A 26,272-nucleotide genomic window follows, 5' to 3' on the forward strand; every position below is an offset into this window, starting at 1 on the left:
CATGCATTATAAAGCATAAAATCTGTCATTAGTAATTCACTGAATAATGGTTTGTCTTTAGCCATAATTACACACATACCACTTGCATATACATTGTCACAGACCATCTTATTGCAGATCTGTAAAGGTACCTCATATTAACTTGGTTTCATTTTCACTCATGTCCCATGAAAGCGGAAACCTATGGTGCACACCATGCAGGCACTCATAAGTGAGAAATGAATATTCTGTTATAACTTAGGGCTTAAATGAATGTACTTTCAGGAAATATATTTACTTTTATTATATTATTTAACTTGCACTAATTTGAAGATTGGGCCAAGTGCTGCCAGTTTGGCTTGAACCACGTTCAAGGGTAAGTTTCAAGATTCTCCTGAGTCCCTAAAAATTACCGTGGAGCTGATCATGTATGGGTTCATCTTTGTCTTGGAACATAACAAATGGAAAAAGTTTGGCAGTCAAGAACTGTTGATTGAAAGACGGTTGGGTTGTTCCCTGGGCATCAAGCTCACCCAAATCCTTCCAAGAGGACTCATCTCCAGTCCCCAAATGTGACAGAACACTTGTTCCTGGAAAACAACAGCACATAGCATTATCCTAAAGGAAGCATCCTCTTGAAACTTCCAATGTTCAGTCATTCTTCTAGAAGGCAGCTTCTGAAACTGCCTGTCCACAGAGATGGGCATTCTGCTTCCAGGTCACTCAAGTCCAAAAGTACTGGTTTCTTCAACTGCTGTCAACAGTTTCTCATAAAGCATGGAAAAGGATGGGTAGGGGGGCAGATCCAGACGGTTAAAACATGTGTGCGCTCTGAAAACACAAGAAACAGCACATAGTTTAGAACAGGCTGAGTGAAATGAAAATGTGTGGGGTGTGTCTGTGTGTGTGTGTGTCTGTGTGTGTATGATTGTCTTTCACATTCAAATTTATTTGTTGCCAATTTTCACACTCATTTTGAAAAATCTTTGAAAACATTTTGACCTTAAAAATTCAGAACTGAATTTCTCTAAGGAAAAGAGGATATTAAAAAAAATACTTTATTTACATTTCACCAACATTTAAAAGCTATATTACATATAAATGACCATTTATTGAGTGGTCTAAGGATTACAAAGACAAGTTTGGTTTTAGTTTCTCTTTTGATGTTAGATTGTTTTTCTAATACATGGACATAAGGCCTTGCAAAGTAGTTCATTTTGAGTTGGCATATGCCTAGGTGTCTCTTCAATACTCTGAAGTTAGGCATTTTTTCATTTTCTTGGAGAGGGAAGAGCAGTCAGTGTCTCTGAGGGTCCGCCTCATGGCTTAGAGTCTTGGGAAATTCCCTGGCTGGACTTTTCTAAGTCAGTAGGCCATTGTTACTTCTTTGAATTCTGTATTAAAATTTGCTTTCTCCCAATACACAATAACAAAATAAGCAATTTAAATCATTACATTAAGTGTTCTTTTTTAGAAATACTTCTTTTGCCAAGATAGGAAAAAAATATGTTTTCCTGTTATTTGCATCTGAATCACAATAAAAAATAGTCTCCAAATAGCACATCTTATCGGGAAGCAAATCTGCACTTTTGACATGAAATAGGAAACATTCTATTCTGAATGTACAACAGCTTGTTTGGGGGACCTACATAACTTTGACTTAAAAAAATACTCCTGAATGAATAAGAAATTTTAGGAACTATAATTATTAACAGGCTATTTCTACAAAGTCGCATGTTTATACTTATACTCTAATAAATCCCTTTTCCTTATGAAATAAATATAATTAATATTCCTGGATGCAGTGTAATGTAGTGGGAAGACCAGAGATTTGCAGTTGGACATAACTTGGGTTTGGATTCTAGCTCTACCAACAAGTGTGTGATTTGGAGTGAGTTATTAAAATTCTGAGCCCCTATTTCTCACCTTTAAAAGGGTGGTTATACAACTTGTCTCAGAAGGATGTGAGGATTAAGTGAAATAACAGAAACATGCTTAACAGAATGACTGGCTCGTAGTGTTTGACCAATTAATAATAGTTGTATTGTTAGCTACATTTCATTCCTATCAACAAGATTTGACTCTAATTGCCTTCAGTGAATTGCCACAAAGAGTAATGACCCATGAGAACGATGAGATAATAAAAGGATAATAAAGTAGGTGTATGGCCACATGGCTTATTAAAAACAGGAATGTGAAGGGGATCTGTTAGATTGTAAGAATATAGATAGAGTATTTCTTATCCAAAATACTTGTCACCAGAAGTGCTTTGGATTTCGGATTTCTTTGGAATTTGGAATATTTGCATATATATAATGAGATATTTTGGGGGAATGCGACCCAAGTCTAAACATGAAATTCATTTACGTTTCATATACACCTTGCATACACAGACTGAAAGTAATTTTATACAACATTTACATAATTTGGTTCATGAAACAAAGTTTTGACTGCGTTTTTGACTGCACCCTGTCACTTGAGGTCAGGTGTGAAATCTTCTACTTGTGGCATCATGTCGGCACTCAAAAAGTTTGGATTTTGGAGCATTTTAGATTTAAAATTTTTTGACTAGGGATACTCAAACTGTATCAGTTTCAGGGTATAGAGATAGTATCGACTCACCCACTCCTAGTACTATAAACTCTGGGGTATATTGGTGGAAATCATCTACTGAATCTTTGCAGGCAAACCCTTTTTTGATACAATAATCATTTCAGAATTGCAATTGATATCCTTAGCCTGGAACCCAAATGGAGCCTCAAGAAAAGTAAAAACTCAACTTGTATACTAAAATAGAGTCCTAGGAGTGGTTTATAATCTATCACCTGTGAAACACTGGAATAAAAATATTACATAAAGATTTAGCTCTGTTCCAGGGGTAGGGGAGGAGGAAGCAGAAAAGTGGAATATGTTTTGAATATAAGTATATGCCAAACTTTGTGTGTTAGACAAATAACATTTATTATCCCATTAGACTAACAGATGATACCACAATACTATTTTGAAATTTTCATTTCTTTGGTTACCAATAAGGTTGAGCATGTTTCCCCCACGCGTCTTGCTTTTTACATTTCCTGTTTTGTGATCTACGCGTTCATCTCTCTTGCCTGATTAACTTTTCAATATTTTTACTGTGATAAAATGCACAGAACATTCACCATTTTAACTATATTTAAGTGCACAGTACCATGGCATTAGTACACCTACATTATTTTGCAACCATCATCACTATCCATCTCCAGAACTTCTGCATTTTGCAAAACTGAAATCTGTATCCATTAAATAGTAACTCCCATTTCCTCTCCCCCTAGCCCCTGGAAACCACCATTCTACTTTGTGTCTCTACGAATTTCACTGCCCTATGTACTTCATATAAGTGGAATCTTAAAATATTTGTCTTTTGTGACTGGGTTATTTCACTTAGCATAATATTTTTAAGGTTCATGTTGTAGCATGGGTCAGAATTTCCTTCCTTTTTAAGGCTGAATAATATTCCATTGTATGTATATATCACATTTTCTTTATCCATTCATCCATCGATGAAAAGGAGTTTTTTTCCTACCGTCTGGCTATTGTAAATAATGCTCCTATGAACATCAGTGTACAATTATCTGTTGAAGTCCTTCTTTTCAATTTTTTGGGGGATATACACAGAAGTGCAACATCATACTGCATTTTTCATAGTGGCTGCAACATTTTACATTTCCATCAACAGTGCACAAGGGTTCCAATTTCTCTACATCCTCACCAACACTTATTTCGTTTTTTTTCTCATTTGTTTGTTTGTTTTATAATAGCTATTGTAATGGGTGCAAAGTCCATTCATCTTTTAAAGCCTTAGGACTTCTTATGGAAATCAAGAGAGACTCTCACTGTTGTTGAATTTGAAGAAGGAAGCTACCACGAATTCTACAGCTGCACAGAATGAATGCTGCCAACGACCCAAGGGAACTTGGAAGCAGATTCTTCCCTAGTTGGTCCTTCAGATGAGAATGCAGCCCCACTGACAGCTTGATTTCAGCCTGTGAGACCATGAGCAGAAGACCCAGCTCAGCTGTGCCTGGATGCCTGCTCCATGAAAACAGTGATATCATAAATGTGTGTTGTTTTACACTGCTAAATTTGTGGTAATTTGTTTTGCATCAGTAGAACCATTAACAGGTCTCAAGGCGGTGAAACAGTTCAAGAAAAGGTGGCAAATGTGATGTTAAGTGTGATACCGTAGTATCATCTATCCAGGGCAGGTGGTGAAACAAAGCTAAGAGTTGGCAGCAGTTCTTTCATTCTTCCAGGTTTCTGAGTAGACAAACAGGAACTTCGAATGTCTCTTTGCCATTTCTGTAGTATCTTTGCAGGTACTCTTGAAGCTTATCCAGTAAATCCACAAGCCTGAATGCTCTTTCCAGTTCTCAACACAAAGGGAAGGACTAGACAACCTTTTTTGTTCCTCTTCAGTCATAAGACATAATCATGATTACCAATCCATAATCTAAAGCTATTGCTGCTTCATAAATTACATCTGGTTGCATAATATATGGTTACCATAACACAACTTTCCTTCTAATAAACTAAACAGTTCCTCTGGAAAATATTTTGTGATGATGGAGAAAGCATATATTGTGGAGGGAAACTGTGTGGAAAGATTAAATGGTTTTCCCAAGGTCAGAGCTGAGTCAGTGGCCAAATCAAGAACAGGACCTCAGTTCTGGGTCTCCTAGGGAAAGTCCAACATTAAACTGAAAGCAGGGAGATTAATGCTCACTGGCTTTATTCTTTTACTTTTGGAAGCCTGAGTATTAATTTTATCCTACCTCTGACTATGAACTGTTATTCCTCAACATCCTACCAGATTTTCTACATTTTGAGGACAAGGATTGGCAAAATAAAGCTTCAGATATTTTTTAAACGAATAATTTAATCACAATATGCAGTAGCTCTGGGGAAAATGGCTGAGATTGGGTCAATCCAGAAAACCCTGAAAAATACCAGGGGATTTTTAGGTGACTATACCCTCTAGTTCAATCTCAGGCTTAACAGAAGAAGGCAAATACTCAAAAGAATACTTTACAGTGTATCAAAATCACTCCAGGAGCTTGTTTTACAATGGAGATTATTGGTTGCACCCCTTGTGATTTTAATTCAGAAGGTTTGGGTTGGGCCTGGGGGAATATGCATTTTAATAAACATGCCAAGTGAGTTTGATGCAGGTGGTCTCCACAATTGGAGAGACATCAAGTGGATTAGCAATATGATATCTACATTGGCTATTTGCACCAGTGTTTTGTGTGCTTGAAAAAATTTCAAAACTCCTTATAAACAAGACAGCATTGCTAATAAGGAAATTAAGGAATAGTGTGGTTAAATAAATTGCCCAATGTTTACCATGAACTTGCTCTATGAGCCAAGACCAGGAAAAACAAAAAAAGGCAAGCAACACATAATCCTCGGAGGCTTTTCACACCCCCACCCCCACCCCATTCCATGTCCTAAGAAAACTCTAGCAGAAAATAACAGGAGGGCCCTGGACTGTGTTGATGTTGGCAGCAAAAGTGCATCCAGCTATTCAGTCTCAATAAAAGAACATTTTTCAAATCTCTCAAAGTCAGCCACACTAAAGCTATAATGGGTTTACCTCATTTTAATCTATGCAGCCAGAACCACTCAAGGAGAATAGTTCTGAACCCATCTTTGGGAAATCATGCTGACATCAATATTAAGAAGATTTAAAAATTCTCCAGACATCTGGTCTGACTTAATAGATCTCTTGTTGCTTTCTGGATTCTTCAAAAATGTTAACCAGGAGGTCACACGCTTACCCTCTCTTTTTCCCTACAGATAGACATGTCAATTAGACAACTCCAGTGAGCCAAAAGTACCAGTTACATTTCCATTTCCACAGATTGGTTCGTTGATTAATGTATTTCTCTCCGTGTATGTGAATGTACTTAATTTTCCAATTTGCATTATATTTCATTTATTTCTTCACTCACTGGATACTTACTAAGCACATACTCCATGCCAGGCATTCAGCTGTCCCCTGAGAGATGAGGATGAAAAGTCTGATTTCTGTCCTCAAGGATATACAGGCAAACAGACCCTCTAAAATGTGTGTAGCCTGTGCTCTGGGGCAAGTAGGAACTGAAATTCAGCCTTCCTTTGGCTCTGCTTGCCAAACTGTGAGCACTAGCTGTGGGCTGCATTTCTCCAGAAGACTAGGAGATACCTTTGTTTCATTAGTCCCAAGGACGGGCTATTAGTGGCCCTGCCTACAAACAGTTAGTAATACAATGAGTTACAAGTCTGCTCAGCAGAGCCAAGGAAGGTTCATAGAGGACGCTATTTGTGCCAAGGCTTGAAAGATTTGTAGGTGTGCAGGCTTTTTTCTGAATCAACAACAAGGAGAAGGATGTTCCCAGCAGATGGCCCGGAAGCATGACATTGCATCATCAGGAAACCTGAGAGGGGCAAGCGCCTAAGGGGCAGGAGCCAAGGCTGGACCTGAGGCCAGATGGGGAGGCACGGTCACATCAGGAAGCCAGGTGTGTTCTTGCAAAGACCTTTTCTAGTTATTTCATGGATGAAAGGAAGAAAAGTGGGTTGGCAGAGGTATCTTTAAATAAGGCAGGGAATATAAGATATGGGTAGAGGGACAGATGATGAATTCAAGGGCTTGAAATCAGCATGAGAAATCCAAAGTTACCAATCAAACAGTGATAGAATTCCGTTAAAAAAATCCAGTTATAGTTTTGTTAGCCTGGGTAGCTTTATTAACACAACTAATGGTATAACTTGTTAGGATTTTAAAAATATTCATAATTTATCTAATATCCTCATGAATACCTTCTTAGGTCATGATGTTTAGAGCAGAAATTCCTGTTAAGACCAGGGCACAAATATGTGTGTAACTTATGGCAGCACAGCACAATGCCCTGACCTTCACCAGGTGTTCGGTAAAGGTGAATTCATGGAAAGAAATTCTATGGTGCTTGCTACTCCAACTACTCATTCGTCATATGCCATTTGGGGACCAATGATGTTGGTTCATGTAAATATCCATTGCTTCTCTCCCTGTGTCTTAAGGTGAATGTGTATCTCCTACAAGGTTTGGCGCTTAGTGAAGGCATGATGAGTATCTACAGGCAGGTGAGGGGAATTAATCTGCTCACTAATTAATGTTTTATTCCAAAGTCTCATTAGGTCACTTTGGTTAAGGTGCACTTGGATCTGTAAATACAAAGTGGAATGTTCCTATAGGGGGAATTCCTGTATCTGGGGTAACTAGCAGAAGAAACTCTTCAAACTATGTATTCTGAGCAGGTACCTTCTTCACTTGTGAACGCCTCTGGGGAAAGATAAAGAGGGTACATACATTTCAAATGTAATAATTTAAACCCAACAGAATAAAGTCCACTAAGGACAGTTCCAGGAATGGAAACTCCTGTAAGTCCAAACAAAATATAAATACGCTGGTGAATATGGCGCATTTCTCACACACCTAAAGACTGTAAAGTATCCGGCCAGCCCTGAAGGCTACATATTAGGAAGAATAGTAATAATGGATAAATGTATTGAATGATGTTTTGGCCTTATTCTAAGCACTTTGCACATGTTATCTCATTTAATCTTCAAAACAACTTTGTAATATAAATGTTAATTTCTATCCCAACTTTTCAGATATGGATACAGAGATATGAAAGTCTGGATTATGATTTTGGAATTTCTTATCTGGAGTGGTCCAAAGTTATCTCTCAAGTTTACAAATTCACTAAAAACAATATTTATGGAGAACATGTGCTAAGTACTGGGCTCAGTGCTAGGAGCAAAGTCATGATTAATTCAGATAAGGTACCTGTTCTCACAGGATTATATTCCAGAGGAGGAGACAGATAATCAACAAGTAAACCAATAACTGAACATGATGACTGAATTGGGTTAACTCTAGTGAAGGAAGTAAAGGGTGAGTGACAAGTGCACTAGGGACAGAAGCCTGGTGGACCTTTCTCAGGAGATCGCCTCTAACCTGAGTCCTGGGGACAAGAAAGAGCCAGGCACATGAAGGACCAGCAGAAAAGTGTTATAGGCAGCAAGTACCTGAGCCTTGAAGCATAATTGAGTTTGGCATATTTGAGGAATACCCAGAAGGAGGCTGGTGTGTGTCGTGGGTTGGGGGAGAGGGTACATGTTGAGGTCACAGGAGGAGGCAGACAGGTCTCCACAGGAAGTCCTTGGGAAGGAGTCTGGATTTTATTCTAAACTACCGGAGGGTGTAGGCAAGGGAGGGAGGTGACCTTGAGATGTTTGCAGATCCCAGCGGTTGTTGAGTGCAGAATGAAGGAATGGCGGGATGTAGGAGAAGCAGGGCATTTAGCCGGCAGTCTGCTGCAGCAGTCCAGGTGAGGGGGGGATGGTGTCGTGGACTAGGCTGGTAGAAAGAAATGAGCCCAAACTGGTTTTTGCTCTTGAGGCCAAGGAAAAGGTGGTAAGCATTCTTTAACTGTTGCAATGTCTGTCACTCACAAATAGACACTTTAAAATTTGACTTGTGAAACAGCTCTCAAGGACCTTTAGTAGATTTGACTTGGACTATCCTGTCCTCTGTTGTCAGCAGCAACAACGCTGATGGACTGCAAGGGGAATGATTATCTCATTCCATTAAAGTCACAAATTCTTTCAATGGCGTGACTTTTACATTAATTACAGAAGAATCCCTTTTTTTTAATACAATCTGTTTTTTTGAGAAATTTACCCACCTCCCAAAGTAAAGACCAATCCAAAAGGTATATGACATTTAAGAACCTTTAATATGGTGATGTGATGGGTTAACTCTGATATGTTTTTGTTAGTACATGCAGATTCAATGGCAGAATAAAGTGAAAATTTTAAATATAGTTATACAGAACTGAGTGAGAGGGCAGAGGAGAAAGGAGTTGAAGAGAGTCTTGGACCCGAGGTTAAACTACAGAGCAGACCACTGTATGAGAATCTCCTGTCAATTCTCTCCCACACCAAAAGCCACCTCAGCTAATCAGCAGGCAGTAGGGAATTAGGAAGACCAAGGAGGGACACCTCAAGGCAAATACAGAAAGAAGATGGCCCCAAAGGGTCCTTTTAGTGCTCATCTCTTGTTCTGATGGCTTTTCTTTTAATTGAGGAAAGTGACATTGTATTTCAGGACTTGGTTACTTTCCTGTATACTGGCTGATAATTCACTTGACACTAGACAATGCTCCCTATAATGGAGGAGGGAAAACTGAATTATTGATGACATTACAGAGCAATATTTAATGACATGGAAAGATGTTCTATGTGATAAACAGAATGTTGTTTTAAAATGTGTGTGTGTCTGTGTGTATCTGAAGAAACGAGTGAAATCACATACTCTAACATGTTAACACAGCTTATCTTAGTAGTTGACTTTTTTTTTTCTTCAGAAATGGGATCTCTTTATGTTGCCCAGGTTTGACTCAGACTCCCATGCTCAAGCCTTAGCCTCGCAAGTACCTGGGACTACAGGCATGCACCACCACGCCCAGCTAGTAGTGGATATTGGACTGATACATATGTAGTTATTTTAATATATATTTAATATATCCATATATTTCTTAGCAATTTTTTGTAAAATTTTTTTCTATAAATTAGAATTTAAAAGCAGGGTTTTTTTTGCTTTTTTTTTTTTTTTTTTTTTTTTTTTGAGATAGAGTCTTACTCTATCACCCAGGCTGGAGTGCAGTGGCATGATCTTGGCTCACTGCAACTTCCACCTCCTGGGTTCAAGTGATTCTTCTGCCTCAGCCTCCCAAGTAGCTGGGCTTACAGGTGCACACCACCATGCCTGGCTAATTTTTGTATTTTTTTTTTTTTTTAGTAGAGACAGGGGTTTCACCATGTTGGCCAGGGTGGTCTCAAACTCCTGACCTCAAGTGATCTGCCTGCCTTAGCCTCCCAAAGTGCTGGGATTTCAGGTGTGAGCCACTACGCTCCACCAAAAAGCAGAATTTTAAAAACAAAAAAGTTGTCATGTCTTTAAAAAATAATTTTATCTTTTCAAGTTCTATTCCATTAGATTAACTGTCTCTATGAGACATCTGTTTCATAATTAACTCTTACAATTTATTTCTTAATTTCAGTTAGCATTTCATTCATAATAATCTCCAGACACAGCCATTTTCAAAAATGCTTTTCCCTTTGGTAAAAACCAACACACCCCCATGACGATTGCAGCTCTGTAGGTCCTCCGTCCCATCACCCAACTTGGCAAGAACCCTGGGGATGAACACAGAAACTCATACCATGATGGGAAAGAGGACTGCTCTGCAGTTTTCAGGCTGGCATCTTAGCAGCCCATTTTTTGGACTGTTTGAGAGCAATTGCCATAAAGTGAATTTACTCTTTTCATAAAGTCCATCAGAGCACCAGGGGTATGAAGTCTTCCACAGAAATGCAAAATACAGAGCTAACCACCAACCGCGAAGCAGAGGAAGTGCAGTCATGTGCTCAGGCTCTAGGTCTCCATGGAGACACCCTTCTGTCTACATCCTTATTTATCATCTGGGTCTCTAGTCACTTTGTAACCACAAGAGAAAGAAAGAGCCATGGATTCAACTTGTACTGGCTGCAGAGACAACCACATATACTTTTATGTACTCCTTGGCTCACACTGTGAGCAGCACTATCCACTGCTACCACAAAGTGAGACTAGGAAATCTGAGAAAAGAAGGAGACTTACATTTGCCTGCTTGAAAATTGAAAGGCCCTCCATCATCCTTGTCTAGAAAGACTAAGATTCTCTCCCTCGTTGCTCCGGTTGCCAGGACTGCCCTCATCATTTACAGCCCCTCCAACCCTCCAGGGCAGAAACTCCCATGCCTGACACAAGCCCATGCCAGACTTCTTAGGGGATTCTTTTTTTTTTCTTTTTGAGATGGAGTCTTGCTCTGTAGCCCAGGCTGGAGTGCAGTGTCACCATCTCGGCTCACTGCAACCTCTGCCTCCTGAGTTCAAGCGATTTTCCTGCCTCCCGAGTAGCTGGGACTACAGGTGTATGCCACCACGCCCGGGTAATTTTTGTAGTTTTAGTAGAGACGGGTTTCACCATGTTAGCCAGGCTGGTCTCAGACTCCTGACCTCAGGCAATCCGTCCACCTTGGTGCCTCCCAAAGTGCTGTGAGCCACCGTGCCCAGCCAGGATTCATGTTTTAAGTAAGAAGGACATCTAGCCATTTTTCTCCCACGTGTACAATGTAAATTTTTTTTTTTTAAATTTTAAGTTCAGGGGTACTTGTGCAGGTTTGTTATACAGGTAAACTGTGTCACTGGGGGTTTGTTTTACAGATTATTTGGTCACCCAGGTATTAAGCCTAGTACTCACTGGTTATTTTTCCTGATCCTCTCCCTCCTCCAACCCTCCACCCTGCATTAGGCCCCAGTGAGTGTTATTCCTCTCTATGTGTCCTTGTGTTCTCATTATTTAGCTCCTGCTTGTGAGAAGATGTAGTATTTGGTTTTCTATTCCCGTGTTAGTCTGCTAAGGATAATGACCTCTAGCTCCATCCATGTTGCTGCAAAGAACATGATCTCATTCTTTTTTATGGCTGCATAGTATTCCATGGTATATATGTACCATATTTTCTTTACCCAGTCTACATTGATGGGCATTTTGGTTGATTCTGTGTCTTTGCAATTGTGAATAGAGCTGCAATGAAGATACACATGCATGTGTCTTATAATAGAATGATTTATATTCCCTTGGGCATATACCCAGTAACGAGATTGCTGGGTTGAATGGTATTTCTGTTTTTAGGTCTTTGAGGAATTGCCACACTGTCTTCCACAATGGTTGAACTAATTTATACTCCCACCAACAGTGTACAAGCATTCCCTTTTCTCTGCAACCTTATCAGCATCTGTTTTTTTTTTGTACAATGTCACATTTTAAATGTTAAACATCATTTCACTCATAGGAAAAAGAAATACACTGGAGCTGACTAGCTTGAGACAGACCAGCTCTTCAGTTGTGCAACTTACACCTATCAAAAATAGCAGAAAAGTGGCTTTAGTGTTTCTGTTCTGATAGTAGGAGAAAAGGACTTGATAATATAAAAGAATCTCTTTAGGCCAGAACCAATTTTACAGATCTTTTTTTACATCTAAGTAATGCCCCACATTTCATTAAGGGTGATGACAATGTTGTCAGTAAAGAAGTTGCTTCTCATGTAACTATACTGTCATGCAATTAAGTTCTTTTAATTTTTTCCCTCCAAATGTACTTTTTTTCTTTGTGGAGCCAATGTTAATAGTTAAAGTAGTACAGTGGCTTACAAAAGAGTCAGGATAAAAAGTTTAAAAAGAACAAAGTGGCCGGGCGCAGTGGCTCAAGCCTGTAATCCCAGCACTTTGGGAGGCCGAGACGGGTGGATCACAAGGTCAGGAGATCGAGACCATCCTGGCTAACACAGTGAAACACTGTCTCTACTAAAAAAATACAAAAAACTAGCCGGGTGAGGTGGCGGGCACCTGTAGTCCCAGCTACTCGGGAGGCTGAGGCAGGAGAATGGCGTAAACCCGGGAGGTGGAGCTTGCAGTGAGCTGGGATCCGGCCACTGCACCTCCAGCCTGGGCGACAGAGCGAGACTCCGTCTCAAAAAAAAAAAAAAAAAAAAAAGAACAAAGTAAACACAGTATTCCTAAGACTTTCATATACATTATCTTACAATTGTCAAAATACTCTGAACATTGTTACTCCTACCTTAGAGGGATGGATCTAGGGTCTTGCTTAGGATGATGATGATGTAACTAGTGTGTCACAGGGCTTAGATCTGTGCTCATGCCTGTTAGCTGGGTTACATAAGGTGACTGCAGCTCTGAAGCAGAAAAGCCAAGTAACTCTTCTCATCAGACCCCAAAAGATGGGGCTTGTTGCAGAGAGGTTATGAAAAGAGGCTGCTTGCTCAACGTGCCTAAGACCATCTTCATTTGTGCTGTTTTATAATCTGGGTAAAACTAGGAATGTAGAAGCAAACTTAGGTCATAGTGAAGACAGGAAGAAAGGACAGTGCCTGTTACCCAACTGTGTGTATGCAACAATAATGAACACCACCACCATTTACAATGAGTTAGCACATGAACTTCCTGGGGCTCCAGGGGGAAGTAGAAATGCAAATCCAGCCTGACCCTCAAGATTCTTCAGCAACCCTTCGGTGTTACTTCTCGCTCAACCCAACCTAATATGCCACCTCCTCCTGGCCTGTTACAGATGAGAAAATCAAGGCTCAAAGATGAAGTGATCTCTAAGGTCTCAGAGTTAGCTGGTGGCAGAGGTGGGACTAGAACCTAGGTCTGCTAACTCCTACCCCTGCCCTCTTTCCAATATGCAAACATCCTGCCTGATATGTATTACAGATGATGGTGACAGAAATCACAATGGCAGCTGTCACTGATTGGATGCTTACTCATGGCCAGAGACAGTATTAAGTATTTTTCATGAATGATTTCAGATAATCCTCAGAATTTCAAATCCACCAGGTAGATGAGGAAACAGAGGCTCAGAAAGATCATGCAACTTCACCAAGACCCTGCTGCAGGTAAGTAACAGAGGTGGGACTCAGCCTAGGTCTCTCTGAAGCTAAAGCTCCAGGTCTATATCAAATTACTTGTCTCTGCCCATCAGGTTTGGTGAAGATTACAGTGACTAAATAAGAACAGTTGACATATCTGCTTATTGTGACACTTTATTCCATATACTTTAGTGGCTTTACAGAAATAGATTTCAACAAAAAGGTGACCATTGATCTGCCATTTCCTTCTTCAATGCAAATTCTTAAAGAGTTTCTCACAGAAGAGTAAAAAGTCTTATTCAGATAGTCTAAATCTGTTGATTTATGTGTTGAAGGGGAGAAAACTCATTATCCAAGCATAAATAAAATGAGCTAGTTCTTCAAATAATGAAATCAAATAATGAATTCCCAGATTTGGAAATCAAATATGCCAGGTATTACTTAGGTATCTGGATGCAGAGCCTGTTCAGACTGTGATGCATGTGGGGCAGCCGAGGAGGCTCAGGCAAGCACTTGAGCCGTCATTATTTATCACTCTCTCCATTTGTATTTTCAGCACCCCCTTTTCTCATCTGTTCATGCTAACAATACAGTTCTTAAGAACTGGCATCTTTCAATTGCTAAGAAGAAAGCTTTGATAACAGATTGCTCAGTTGCTTGTACTTAAAGAAACAGATGACATCTTGGGGTACCTAACATCACCTTATTATAATATAAATAGTATCTCCTAATATCACTAATAAAACAGGTTTCTCAAAGTCATCTATACTTAAACTTAGGATAACATCTTGGAGTACCCAACATCATTTAATCTCTCTAGACTATAGTTGTATTATTAGTAAAGTTAGAGGCAATTTCAGCTCTTTTTTACCTCAAAAATGCTACAGTATTACTACTCATTGGATAAAGGAATTCTAAAACAAATTTTCTTCCATTCCTCTTTTGTTCATCTGCTCCTTTTCCGTTGCTCCAGCTCCAGTTATCTCCACTCAATCTCAAACACTTTTTGTCTTCACAAATACTATCTTACTAGTCCTTGCTTTTCTTTCCCATGTCAGATGGGTAATATGCAGATGTTGTAATAAGGTTTGAGGGTGGCACATCTCACATATGTGCATGAACACCCAATTATCACACTTACAAACTGCAAAAGGATCAGTCTTTTGCTTTTATTAGCAGCAGCAGCAAAGCATTTTTTTCTATTCTAAGGAAATATGTGATCTTACTATGAATGAGAATACAATGCAGAGAGTACGGAATTAAGACATGTATGAGACAGGCTAAAGAGATCTAGAGCACATCCACATTATTTAATATTCTTTAGAAACTACAATGGTAATTTTTACTGAAGGGATTCTAAATAGTTGTAAAGTTAAAACTGAAGCTTCTGGAAACACCTAGATTAGAGCCACAATCATAAGCCACAAGCACGATAGCCAACGTCGCTTTACTGATGCTAACAAATGCTTTGCTTTTGTTGTGTTTTGTATTTTAAGATATGGATGTATATATTTTAAGTGTGACCGGAGAGATCTTTTTTCCTTTCATTTAGAAAGGTTATCAGGGAGAAATTCATTCTAGGAGCTCTTCCAGTCTCCTAAACTTGTAATATAATAGCAGTAATTAATCAATATATACATAAATGAATGTCTCCACCAAACATCGTGACAGTAAAGAAATATTATTTTATATTTTACCTGGGAAGAGCAGTGATTTTCCCCCATTTCTCCACACAGAATCTTCTTGGGCCGTTACTCCCTCGGAGAGAAGCAAATCCTTCGTAGGGAATGCTGGATGTGCCTGTAACAAACTGTCAACCCAAGAAAACAGAAGGAGAAGGTGAAGCCAGAGACCAACAGCCAGGAAAGGCATCGCATCATTCACGGGCAGAGCTCCTGAGGAAGAGCAGGCAGGAAAGTTCTGAAGACAAAACTTCACAGGTGTGGAATAATCACAACACAATTCTGACACAGAGCCAGAAGAGAATACTAAGAAAGAGAATATTGTGCATGATAAAGGGAAAGGAGATGTGGACGGTTTGTAGAAAATAAAGCACCTGATGCAGCTGACCAGCTCAGAAGCTCAAACCAGGCACATTTCCTACTATAGATGAATAAAGTGGGCATATCAATTAACCTGAGTCTACTTAGTATCCGTCCCTGATCAATGTCAGGTGAATTTAAAAAAGAGAATGTCTGGGCCTGCAATTTTGAGGCCCAGACCCTTAATCCAAAGGAGCTAAGATCCGAAGGAGCTAAGAGTACTTGTAAGGCTCTGCCTGAGCATCCAGAGGCCTCCTTGTGTCTTGCAACCAACCAGTAATTGTCCTGGATGACCATAAACACCACACACACACACACACACACACACACACACACACACAGACACACACACACACACACAAGTTAGTTTACCCAATGTTCTTGAATGTCACTGTTTTCTCAAATTTGTGGAAAGTTAGATGAAAGAGAAGAAAGGACTGTTAATCAACTAACTGCATCCCTTTTTAAAGAATTGAAGATCATTTCTTTCTGCTGCTAGGGATGCTGGCCTGTACTTTGGGTACCCTGGGTGCTTCTTGCTGAAGGGACCAAACTGTCCTGAAGGCAGATGTTGTTACTGGGATTGTTGGACTGGACTTGACACTTTCCCCAAACTCTCATGAAATGCTTTAACCTGGCTAGGGATGTTCTGATTAGCCATGGAGTCACATAACCGTGCTATCAGGAGTCTGGAAATGGTGTATCCCATATTTCCAGATAGCCATGGTATGTATTTATGGAGAATACTTAGCAGTTATTAAAAACACATACTTCCAACAATAATCATATCGATACATTCAAAAGATTAAATAATGGCATCTCACCTGTAACAACCTTAGTCGTTGTTCATTGTTGAATCTCTCCACTGCAGCCCAGAACCACCGAATTACAATATGATTGTCATGGTATCCTATCAAACCAATCACAAAAGCCCATGTTACTTTGACTCTTCTATATTAAGCCACCAAGATATGTGACAGGAAAAGTCCCCAGACATAAATCATCCTCTTGGATTCTTTCAAAGTTATCTATAATTGGCCTGGTGTGGTGGCTCACGTCTGTAATCCCAGCACTTTGGGAGGCCGAGGAAGGCAGATCATGAGGTCAGGAGATCGAGACCATCCCCATCTTGGCTAACACGATGAAACCCCGTCCCTACTTAAAAAATACAAAAAATTAGCCAGGCGTGGTGGCGGACGCCTATAGTCCCAGCTACTCGGGAGGTTGAGGCAGGAGAATGGCGAGAACCCAGGAGGCGGAGCTTGCAGTAAGGCGAGATTGCACCACTGCACTCCAGCCTGGGCGACAGAGCAAGACTCCCTCTCAAAAAACAAAACGAAAAGAAAAACAAAAGTTGTCTCTAACTTTAAGACTAACGAATAACACCGTATATATGATCATATGAGTGTCAAAAGTTAAACCAAACAACACTAAGTGAAACCAAGAGGCCTCTGTTTTCATTTGGTGGTCACTAAGTGAAACTGGTAAAGAGAACAACAACAAATGAGTTATTTTAACCATATCATTTCCGTAAAATACAACAGTTGTTACTGGAAATACTTAACTCTTTCGGTCATTCACATAAGAAATAATTTTCAAATACCTCTATGCCAAGCACTGTACTAAGCTTGGGGGCATAATGGCAAAGAAAACAGACCCTTCCAGGGCTTCTGGCAGAGGGGAGACACATTAATCAAATAATTCATACAAACAAGTACATAACTGCAAGCTCTCTTAAAAGCTATATATAATATTCATATTTTAAAATCAAACTAGTTTCACATTGATTTACTAATAAAAAGGGAAAAGTGACCTTTAGTTTCTTAAATAAATCCTAAATAATCACCAACTTAATTTTCCTTTTATTCCATACTTCAGTAGAATTTAAGAAAATGTCAAAGGAATCACCTCATGGGCAGTGGTGGTGGATTCCAAAAACCTTTCAGTGAAAAAAAAATTAAATTCAGAGAAAAGGCTAACAAGGATTTAGTGATTCAAACCAATGAATAGACAGAGTTAATGGGTACTGAGTTAGTAGTCCAGAACAGAAGGTGGGTAGAAATTATTTTAATCCAAATTTTTCCTCCCATTTCAGTAGTTGTAGGATTTGGGAGGAATCTCACCTTACTGTTTACCATTTCAGTGATGTTTAGTCCCCTTTGGAGAAAAAAAGGATCGAAGGGAAGGGTGATCAAAACTGGACTGGACATGGGGACACATGGGCCATGCCCAGAGTTTGGTGAAGACTAGCAACTTGGTACTGAGCAAATAGTTTCTCATCTACAAAAGAAATGCACTGGCTCTTTGTAGCTTTAAAGTTTTTTGACCTTATGAATTAGCCCTTTTCTGCTTCCCTTTTGCTATTTGTGCCAAACCTTTTGGAGGAGGAAGAGTGAATGTGTCTCATCATATTCTCTCCTAGCAGCTGGTGTGTGAACATATGGCAGGTGGCAGCCACAGAGCTGCTTCTTTACTCAGTGCCAAGTAGCTGGGTGAGCAAACATGGCAGCTGAGGGTCTCAGAATTTTTCTGCCCCCTCCCAAAGATTTCATTTGATAAGATTTACAATAACCATATAAATAGGTCCTTGATTAATCAGATTTAGTGAATAAGATTGTATACCATGGAAAAACAAAAACGGTTGATTCTATTAATGCATTGCTATTAGAATCTCCTGGGTCCAGGCGCGGTGGCTTAAGCATGTAATCCCAGCACTTTGGGAGGCCGAGCCAGGTCATCACTTGCGGCCAGGAATTCGAGACCAGCCTGGCCAACATGGTGAAACCCATCTCTGACCAGCCTGGCCAACATGGTGAAACCCATCTCTACTAAAAATATAAAAATCAGCCAGGTGTGGTGGCGCACGCCCTCTGTCTTAGAAAAAAAAAAAAAAGAATCATCTCCTGGAAGGAAGGAATGAGCTAATAATATTTATGGTAAAATATAACTTATGCAGCATGTCAGAGAAATAGTGCTCTCAGTAGAAATCGATGGGTTAACAAAGCTATAATAACCAAAGAGATTATACATGGGGCCAATTGGAAAAGACTTATTTCAGCAATTGGATTTCAGAAATAGCAGCAATGGAAACTGCAATTAAATACAGCCTTTCAGATTAAATGTGTAAGCAAGGCCAGCCTGCGGTGCAGGGATGAGCTGGAAAAGGCAAGCACAGGCATAACCAAAAGCAATTTAGCAAATGTTAAGGCATTTTTTTACTCCAAACTTTTAAAATTACTTTTTTTAAAAAAAAATCTCTGCTTCAACTTAGAGATAACTAGAGAACTGTTCAGCTCTCAATTTACTCTGCTAAGTGATGATTTCAGTGATATGAAGTTTGTAGTTTTCATTCTCCAAGTTCAGAACCACTTCTAATCTCTTACACTTAGAGTTAAAAAAGAAAACCCAAACCAGAAAATAACTGGTATTTGTCATGAATTTCTGAAGGCTTTCTAACATGGTGATAAATTTCAGAACATGTATTCTTTGCTTAAAATTATTTAATAAAACCTTAACTCTGGGTTACCATCAGGTCCCTTGCAAAGTATTAGTTTAACACTCAAATTTCAATGGGTTTGGTCCCGGTTATGAATCGATAATTTGTACTAATCTGCAGAAAGGTCACTTTTAAAGCTTTCCATTTTGTGAAGTTTCAGATAGTGCAGTTTTTAACTAATCTTACTACAGTCTTCTTTTCACTTGAAATTCATGCTTGAATTTAGAACTTCTCCAATAATGTCATATTTTGGGAACTGTGTCTTATTCCATTCAAGTATTCTGACTATGAATGATAACTGTTAAGGAGCGTAGTGAATGGTGGGAAACCTGTGCTGACTGGGAACCTCAAAGGGTGTGCTTCTTTAAGTTTTAGAAACAAAATGGAATAGGTGGAGTTTGACCAGCTGGATGTTAGCTCCTTGGTGCTTCACTGGCAACACCATAAAGTAATTAATTAGTGTTCTTATGGTCACATTTCTTCACCAACAATTAAGAGTTATGACATCCTTTGATGCTGTGTAAACAGTCCTTCTCCCATCTGACAGATGAGGTAACTAGGAGAAGAAGAGAATGTACCTTGCCCAAGGTCTCAAGGGAGCCTGCAATCAGACCTATGATTAGAGTCCAAGTGCTGTTGCCTGTCCTATATTCAGTTGGCAAGCTGAACCAATGCCTTCCTTTAATCTGAAATTTAAAATCTAGCCATCTATAAATCAAATTTCACCTCCTCTATATTCTGTGTTGTTTCTCCAATCACTTAGGTCTATTTCAGCTGTGCCTGCGATGACCAATTCCAGTTCTCTTGCATCAAATACAGATACCAGCCTGGCATCCACCACCTGTGGAATAAAAAGAGTACAAGGCATGGCTTAGGAGCCTGGAGAAATATCAGCTATAATTAAGTCTTAGAAAAAGGGACACGTGGAGTTTCAGGAATAATATGTGTGTACCTTGAGCTGGCACTTGAAAACCTGTAAAGCTCCCTACAAATATAAGGCATTCTTTAGTATAAGGTTGATGAGATTTGCCTCGACAGAATTTTTGTTTTATAACTGACTGCTGATTAATCTAGGTCCCGTCCACCTTTAGGAAAATACTTAGTGTTTCTACAGAAAAAGCCACATACAATATGTGCCAACTCATTCTGACCTCAGATATAATTATTTCACATAGCAAGCATGAGATTTGATTACCCGTATCTAAGCATAAGATGCATGGCTTAAATGTTACTAGTGGTCATTAAATCAACAAATGCTACTTGAGTTCAGTCCCTAACATTTATTTCAGTGATCTCTCATAACAGTGAGTTAAGCTTCTTTTGGTGCTCTTGAAACATAAGGGAAAAAATATTGAACTTTTCGCATGGAGAGAGCAACAGTAAACACAGCAGAAATCGTCTACACATGTAAGTACAATAAGATGGATTGTGGCATCATTGATATCAGACTGCAAACTCCTCCTACTGCTGATTGTCTTTACCTCATAGAAGCCACGCACTAAACTCTCTGTTTGTTGTACAACACCCCTCTCAATCCTCCACTTCACCATCCTCTCGATGTACTCCTTCTTGTTCTTCTCTGTAACTGGGATATTGGCACCCCCAGGCTTTAATTCTCGTTCAGTTATCTGAGATTAAAAAATAAAAAGAATGACTATAAAGCAATACTCTTACTGTTATAAGAACATGACTAGCAGTGAGCTGAAATCAGCCAGCTACCTGTCCCCAGCTCTGCCCTAGGCACATCCCACAAGCTGGCAGTGAGGCCCCAGGCACTCATGGAGCACATGCACTCAGGAAAAACTAGGCATTGAGCTGGTGCTTGAAAGCTTTGGTGATTTATATATATATATATTGCTGGTACTACAGGTTAAGTTTTAAAATGCAGACGAATTGGCTTCAGATACCAGCCTGCTACTATTTGAATGTTTGACAAAACCCATTTTCACAAATTTCTCAGAATTGACTATATCTAGAGTAAAGATTTACTTTAAAGAAGCAGAATTACACTCAAGTGAATGTTAAATTGAGAACTTTTTCAAAACACATGGAAATCAGAAAAGCAGCTAAAGATTAATGCCTAAATAAGAATATTACTTATAGGCTGGGTGCGGTGGCTCAAGCCTGTAATCCCAGCACTTTGGGAGGCCGAGACGGGCGGATCACTAGGTCAGGAGATTGAGACCATCCTGGCTAACACGGCGAAACCCCGTCTCTACTAAAAACACAAAAAATTAGCTGGGCGAGGTGGCGGCGCCTGTGGTCCCAGCTACTCGGGAGGCTGAGGCAGGAGAATGGCGGGAACCCGGGAGGCGGAGCTTGCAGTGAGCTGAGATCTGGCCACTGCACTCCAGCCTGGGTGACAGAGCGAGACTCTGTCTCAAAAAAAAAAAAAAAAAAAAAAGAATATTACTTATAAACTAGTATATAATTTCTGGAAGAAATGTTTTCCCTACTCTTCCACCCTACTCTTTCCCTACTCTTTCAATTTTTTTTATTGAAAAAAAAAATCAATATATTCTGTTTTTAAGTCTTCCCCAAAACATTGTTTATGTTCCCTTAGCTTCAAAAAAATCAATTTTGGTTCTTTTTTTTTTTCTTTTCTTTTTTGAGATAGGGTCTCACTCTTGTCCCCCAGGCTAGAGTGCAGTGGCATGATCCAGGCTCACTGCAGCCTCAACCTCCCCAGCTCAGGTGACCCTCCCACCTTGGCCTCCTGAGTAGCTGGGACTACAGGTGTGTGCCACCACACCTGGCTAATTTTTGTATTTTTTGTATAGACAGGGTTTCACCATGTTGCCTAGGCTGGTCCTGAATTTCTAGGCTCAACTGATCCTCCTGTCTTGGCCTCCCAAAGTGCTGGGATTATAGGCATGAGCCACCGTGCCCAGCCACCATTCTATAAATGGAATTTTAAAATTCTGTAGCGTGGACTTCAAAAAAACTGCATTCTATATAAGGTAAATTCTCATATTTTAGGGGATATTTCAGTTGGAAATAAAAAGAAGATTGCTTACAACATAAAAGGTTATCACCATCTGTAATTTACAGCATCTTAATCTGCAGCTGACATTAATTCTAACCTTTGTAACTGCGATTATTGTAACTGTGTGTGATCTGGAGTTTAAATCACCCAATAAACCACAAATAAATAAGCATCTGATCTTAGCCATGGAGTTAATTCTTCACTCGTCAATAGCTTTCAGTTACCACACTTAGGCACCAGGTGTGCAGAGACACACACCTGCCCAAATACTTCTTCGTTCACAGTGAACGTGAGGTCTAGGATGTCATGGATATCATTGTCTTTCATCCACTGCAGGCTCTGATGGAACTCTTCATCAAGGTATTCTAGATCACTCAGGTCACATAGACTAAGATGACAAACAGACAGAAACAAATATGTAGGCATGGCTATTAGCAAAAACCCACAGTAATAAGGAAAGAAACTAAGAATTAAAGAGAAGAACAAGAGCCACTACATGGGCAGTGATTTCTGGAATGTTCTTAGTCCAAGTCCAGTAATTAAACCAGTGAAATAATTCAGAAATTTGTTACAAAATTAGAAAGTCCTAAATATATAATATGCCACAGGAATCATTCAGACTGCGTCTTTCTTTATAGACACAAAACTGGAGGTGCAAAGAATGAGTGCCATCTGCGCAGTCATCCATCATCAATGCCAGATCAGGAACTGGCACTCGGCTGACAACTGGGATCCAGTATTCTTGCTGGCTATATTATGCTACCTTAAAATACTGTTATCTTAATTTGAAATAATTTATTTATTTCTATAGTATATTTTAACTTTGTTTTTTTGTTGAAAGACATGATTTTTATTTTATTTAACATTTATTTTACTTTATTATTTTATTTGTTTTTTTATTAAAGACATGATTCACGTTCACATACATTCCCTTTTTCTTCATGGTTCTTATTCTGAACACAGTAAGCCACAGAACCTGTCTTCAATCTGTATTTCTCCCCCACATTTTTTAATTGCAGAGAAAGAGTCTACATGAGGTATAGTTACTGCTCCATGGTCCTGTTGTACAGTGGTAGTCATCAGTTTGCCATAGCTGTTTTGAAATTTCACTCCCCTAAGCCCAATTTCAAGGGTCATTTTTTTTTCAGTTCAATCTGAACATTCATTAGGCATCAAGTATGTACCAGACATCTGGATAGCTACTTGATGAACAGTCACTACCCTCAGGAGCTGATGGGCTAACTGGGGAGCCAGGTACACAAATAGATAAGTTAATACAAAGTGATAAGTGATAACATAAGATTGGTAACATTTAAAATTCATGTACTTTTTAAATGTATGTCACATTTCCATTCAACAAAAGAAGGTAGGGACAGGGATTTAGCTGTCAGAGCACACACGAGGGCCATTTTCTTTGACTGAGAGATTCAGGAAAAGCTTTTTGCAGAAGATGATGCCTACATTAAATCATTCAGGATGTTTAAAAGCAAGAGAGGTAAAAAGGAATAAATAAAGGAGGAGAAGGGGAAAGAGAAAGGAGAGAGAATAACATGAACAAAATACAAAGGCATGGAAGTGTACAGAGGACTCCAAGCATATCGGCAGTTTGAGAGAGTTAACCTCAAGACAGAATTTCTAGAGAATGAGGCCAGCAAGGCAGCAGGCCTTAATGCCATCCTAAGGAGACTGGTGATTCAGAACTACCAAAAGATTTTAAGACAGGGCATGGCATGATCAGAAGTGAAATGTGAATTATAAACACATAAACTTCCAGCTCCTCTGGAAGTCCCAGTGTGAAGGATTATTTAAAATGGAGTGGGATGAGGGGTCGTTATCATTAGAGGGTAGAGACCAATGAATAGACCCCTACAATAATATGGCCAAAATAAGATAAGGGCTCTAACTAGGGCTGGGCTATTAAGGTTGGAGAGAAGAAGATCAATTTGAAAATCATTTAGGAGGCAAACATGTAGCAATCATGAAATAGTTTTATTGGGGGAGTATAAAGAAGGATATCTAAAATAGGGGTGACAAATGAACTCATGTCAAAACTAACTATAATTAATTGCCAAGCTTGAGCACTATCCGTTAAAAAGATTTCTAAGACCACAATGAGTTCAGTGGGAAAAAGTACCACAGGTGATTTGTGAACTCTACCCTGGGAATGATGGGGTAGAGTAGAGATGGTGAAGAGTAGAACATGTACTGTGTATTTGTCATCGCTGTTTAAGGGTGACTCCCAATTTCTGACCAGAGTGGCCTGAGAATAGTGGCACTATTAACTGTAACGGGGCCTGTGGGAGAAGGTATACTTTTAAGTAGGGAAACTTGATGAGCTTAGTCTTAACCATGTTGATTCTGAAGTCCTTGTAAGACATCGAGTGGAGTCTGGTGGATTGTTGAGCATGTGAGGCTACACCTTAAGGGAGATCAAGACTGAGAGTACAGATTTGAGAATCAGAGGAGATAAGACAGGCAAAGAAATTCCCCCCCGCCATGAGGGCATACTGAGTGAGAAAAGCAGGGGCCCAATGACAGAAGCTTCAGGTATACCAAGGGTTAAGGGCAAATCAGAAGAGGGGCTCATGAAGAAGACAGAAAAGTTAAAAAAAAGAGCCCGCACAGTACAGTGTCATAGATGCCAGCTCTGGAGAAAGGACCCAGGAATAAATGGTGGTGGGGGCGGGTGGTACACAGCGTCAGAAGCAGCAGCATGACCCAGTAAGATACAGACTAACCAGTATTCTTTAAATGCCTCCACAGGTTTTCTGGTGGGAAAGAAACCAGGCTGAAGTGTGTTGAGAGTGTGAATTTGAGGTAAGTGTAGAGAGTCAGTAGAGACTAGTCTTTCAGGAAGCTTAAATGAGAAGATAAGAGATAAGGCAATGAAATGGGAAGATGCAAAGTGGCCACAAAGAACCAAAGTGACAGAAAATGGCACCCGTTTCCCAGTGCTACAGCTGTGAAGACACTGAAAGACAGGAAGGCAAAAGTCTTTCTACTGACCCTCCCAAGGGCCCACAAGAAGCATTTTGTTTGCTTTCATTTGAGGTCTAGGCTTCCATTTTACAGTAAGCAGGTACGTGGCCTCAGTTAGGGAATGGGCTGGACAGAGCCAAGTGAGAATTCAGTGAGCTCTCATTGCAGATTTGAGCTACTATCCCACAGGCCGTTGCCTTCTGTTCAGCCTTGTAAATGGCTGCTGATTACAGGACAGAAACAATTAGCCCTGTATTTTACAATAATCGCAATCTTTCATTAACAACGAAGAAAAAGTTCTGTGAATGCTGAATTTTCATTTTCCATAATAAATTACTAAGGTCATAGAGAAAGTTTAAGAAACATATGGCACTGTCCATCCCTGACAAACAAATAAAAAATAAAACCAAAACAAAAGAAAACGAAGATTTGAATGAGGAGTAAGCATTTGAAAATTTGCATCAAGCCAAACACAAAATGTATCTCATAAAGGAGAGGGGGCTGTGAGTCACTAAGACTAACCCACAACTATTCTATTAATAATCTGCATTAACACCACAGGAATTCCAGGGCTGCATTTGAAGTACAATTGTTTTAAAGAAACATGCGCTGCAACAAATGAGAATAGATTTTGGGGGATAGAGCAAAACTAAAACTCTGGGGGCTAAATAGGTCAGAGGCAGGAAAAACACAGTAATCGTATTTGAAATTGTATTACTTTCAGAAATCTAAACCACTATTAGGTTTAATAACAGATTTGAGATTGTGAACAGATAAACAATGACTTTGACAGAATTTTTTCAATAAAGTAAATACTGTATTTTACATGCTAATTACACAAGTGATAAAAATATTCTTACATTCTGAGAAGAGCCTTATAAAAGGGCCGTGTGAAGAAGGCATCCAACAAATACTGGTGTATTAGTGCAAGACCAAGGATCCTACCACTGAATCGGAACCTGTGAAGGAAACGCATGAGATGGCTTACACGTCATGGAGCAGTTTCTAGGTGGTTCCATATGCTTTCTAGAATGCCTTCCAGCTCTAAGCATCTAAATTTTTCCAATATTAATTGCCTACTAGGTCGTGAGAGTTTGCATGCACCATGGGCTGTGTCTTCATCAGGCCAGTGATATAGTTTGTATACTTGTCCCTGCCCAAATGTCATGTTGAATTGCAATCCCCATTGCTGGGGGTGGGGCCTGGTGGGAGGTGTTTGGATCATGGAGGCTGATCC

General features: G+C 39.6%; 1 protein-coding gene and 1 non-coding gene across 8 annotated transcripts in view; both read right to left on the reverse strand.

The window, feature by feature from the left end:
* Window positions 1-255: 255 nt before the first annotated feature.
* LOC105468168 (HECT, C2 and WW domain containing E3 ubiquitin protein ligase 2) overlaps window positions 256-26,272 on the reverse strand; it is a 384,482-nt gene continuing 358,465 nt past the window's right edge. For all 7 annotated transcript variants that reach the window (XM_071073114.1, XM_071073110.1, XM_071073111.1 and 4 more), the window contains 7 exons: window positions 25,896-25,994; window positions 22,315-22,444; window positions 20,552-20,698; window positions 19,797-19,911; window positions 16,399-16,484; window positions 15,230-15,342; window positions 256-810 (listed from right to left, as the gene is read on the reverse strand). In XM_071073114.1, the coding sequence (XP_070929215.1) occupies window positions 699-810; window positions 15,230-15,342; window positions 16,399-16,484; window positions 19,797-19,911; window positions 20,552-20,698; window positions 22,315-22,444; window positions 25,896-25,994 (802 nt within the window). In that variant the 3' untranslated portion in view covers window positions 256-698. The remainder of the gene's footprint in view (window positions 811-15,229; window positions 15,343-16,398; window positions 16,485-19,796; window positions 19,912-20,551; window positions 20,699-22,314; window positions 22,445-25,895; window positions 25,995-26,272) is intronic.
* LOC112424384 (small nucleolar RNA U13) lies at window positions 14,585-14,688 on the reverse strand. Its single transcript, XR_003015129.2, has one exon. It is a non-coding gene; the product is annotated as a small nucleolar RNA U13 (small nucleolar RNA).

The sequence above is a fragment of the Macaca nemestrina genome, chromosome 11, assembly GCF_043159975.1.
Source record: "Macaca nemestrina isolate mMacNem1 chromosome 11, mMacNem.hap1, whole genome shotgun sequence".
In the NCBI taxonomy this organism is placed as follows: Eukaryota; Metazoa; Chordata; class Mammalia; order Primates; family Cercopithecidae; genus Macaca; species Macaca nemestrina.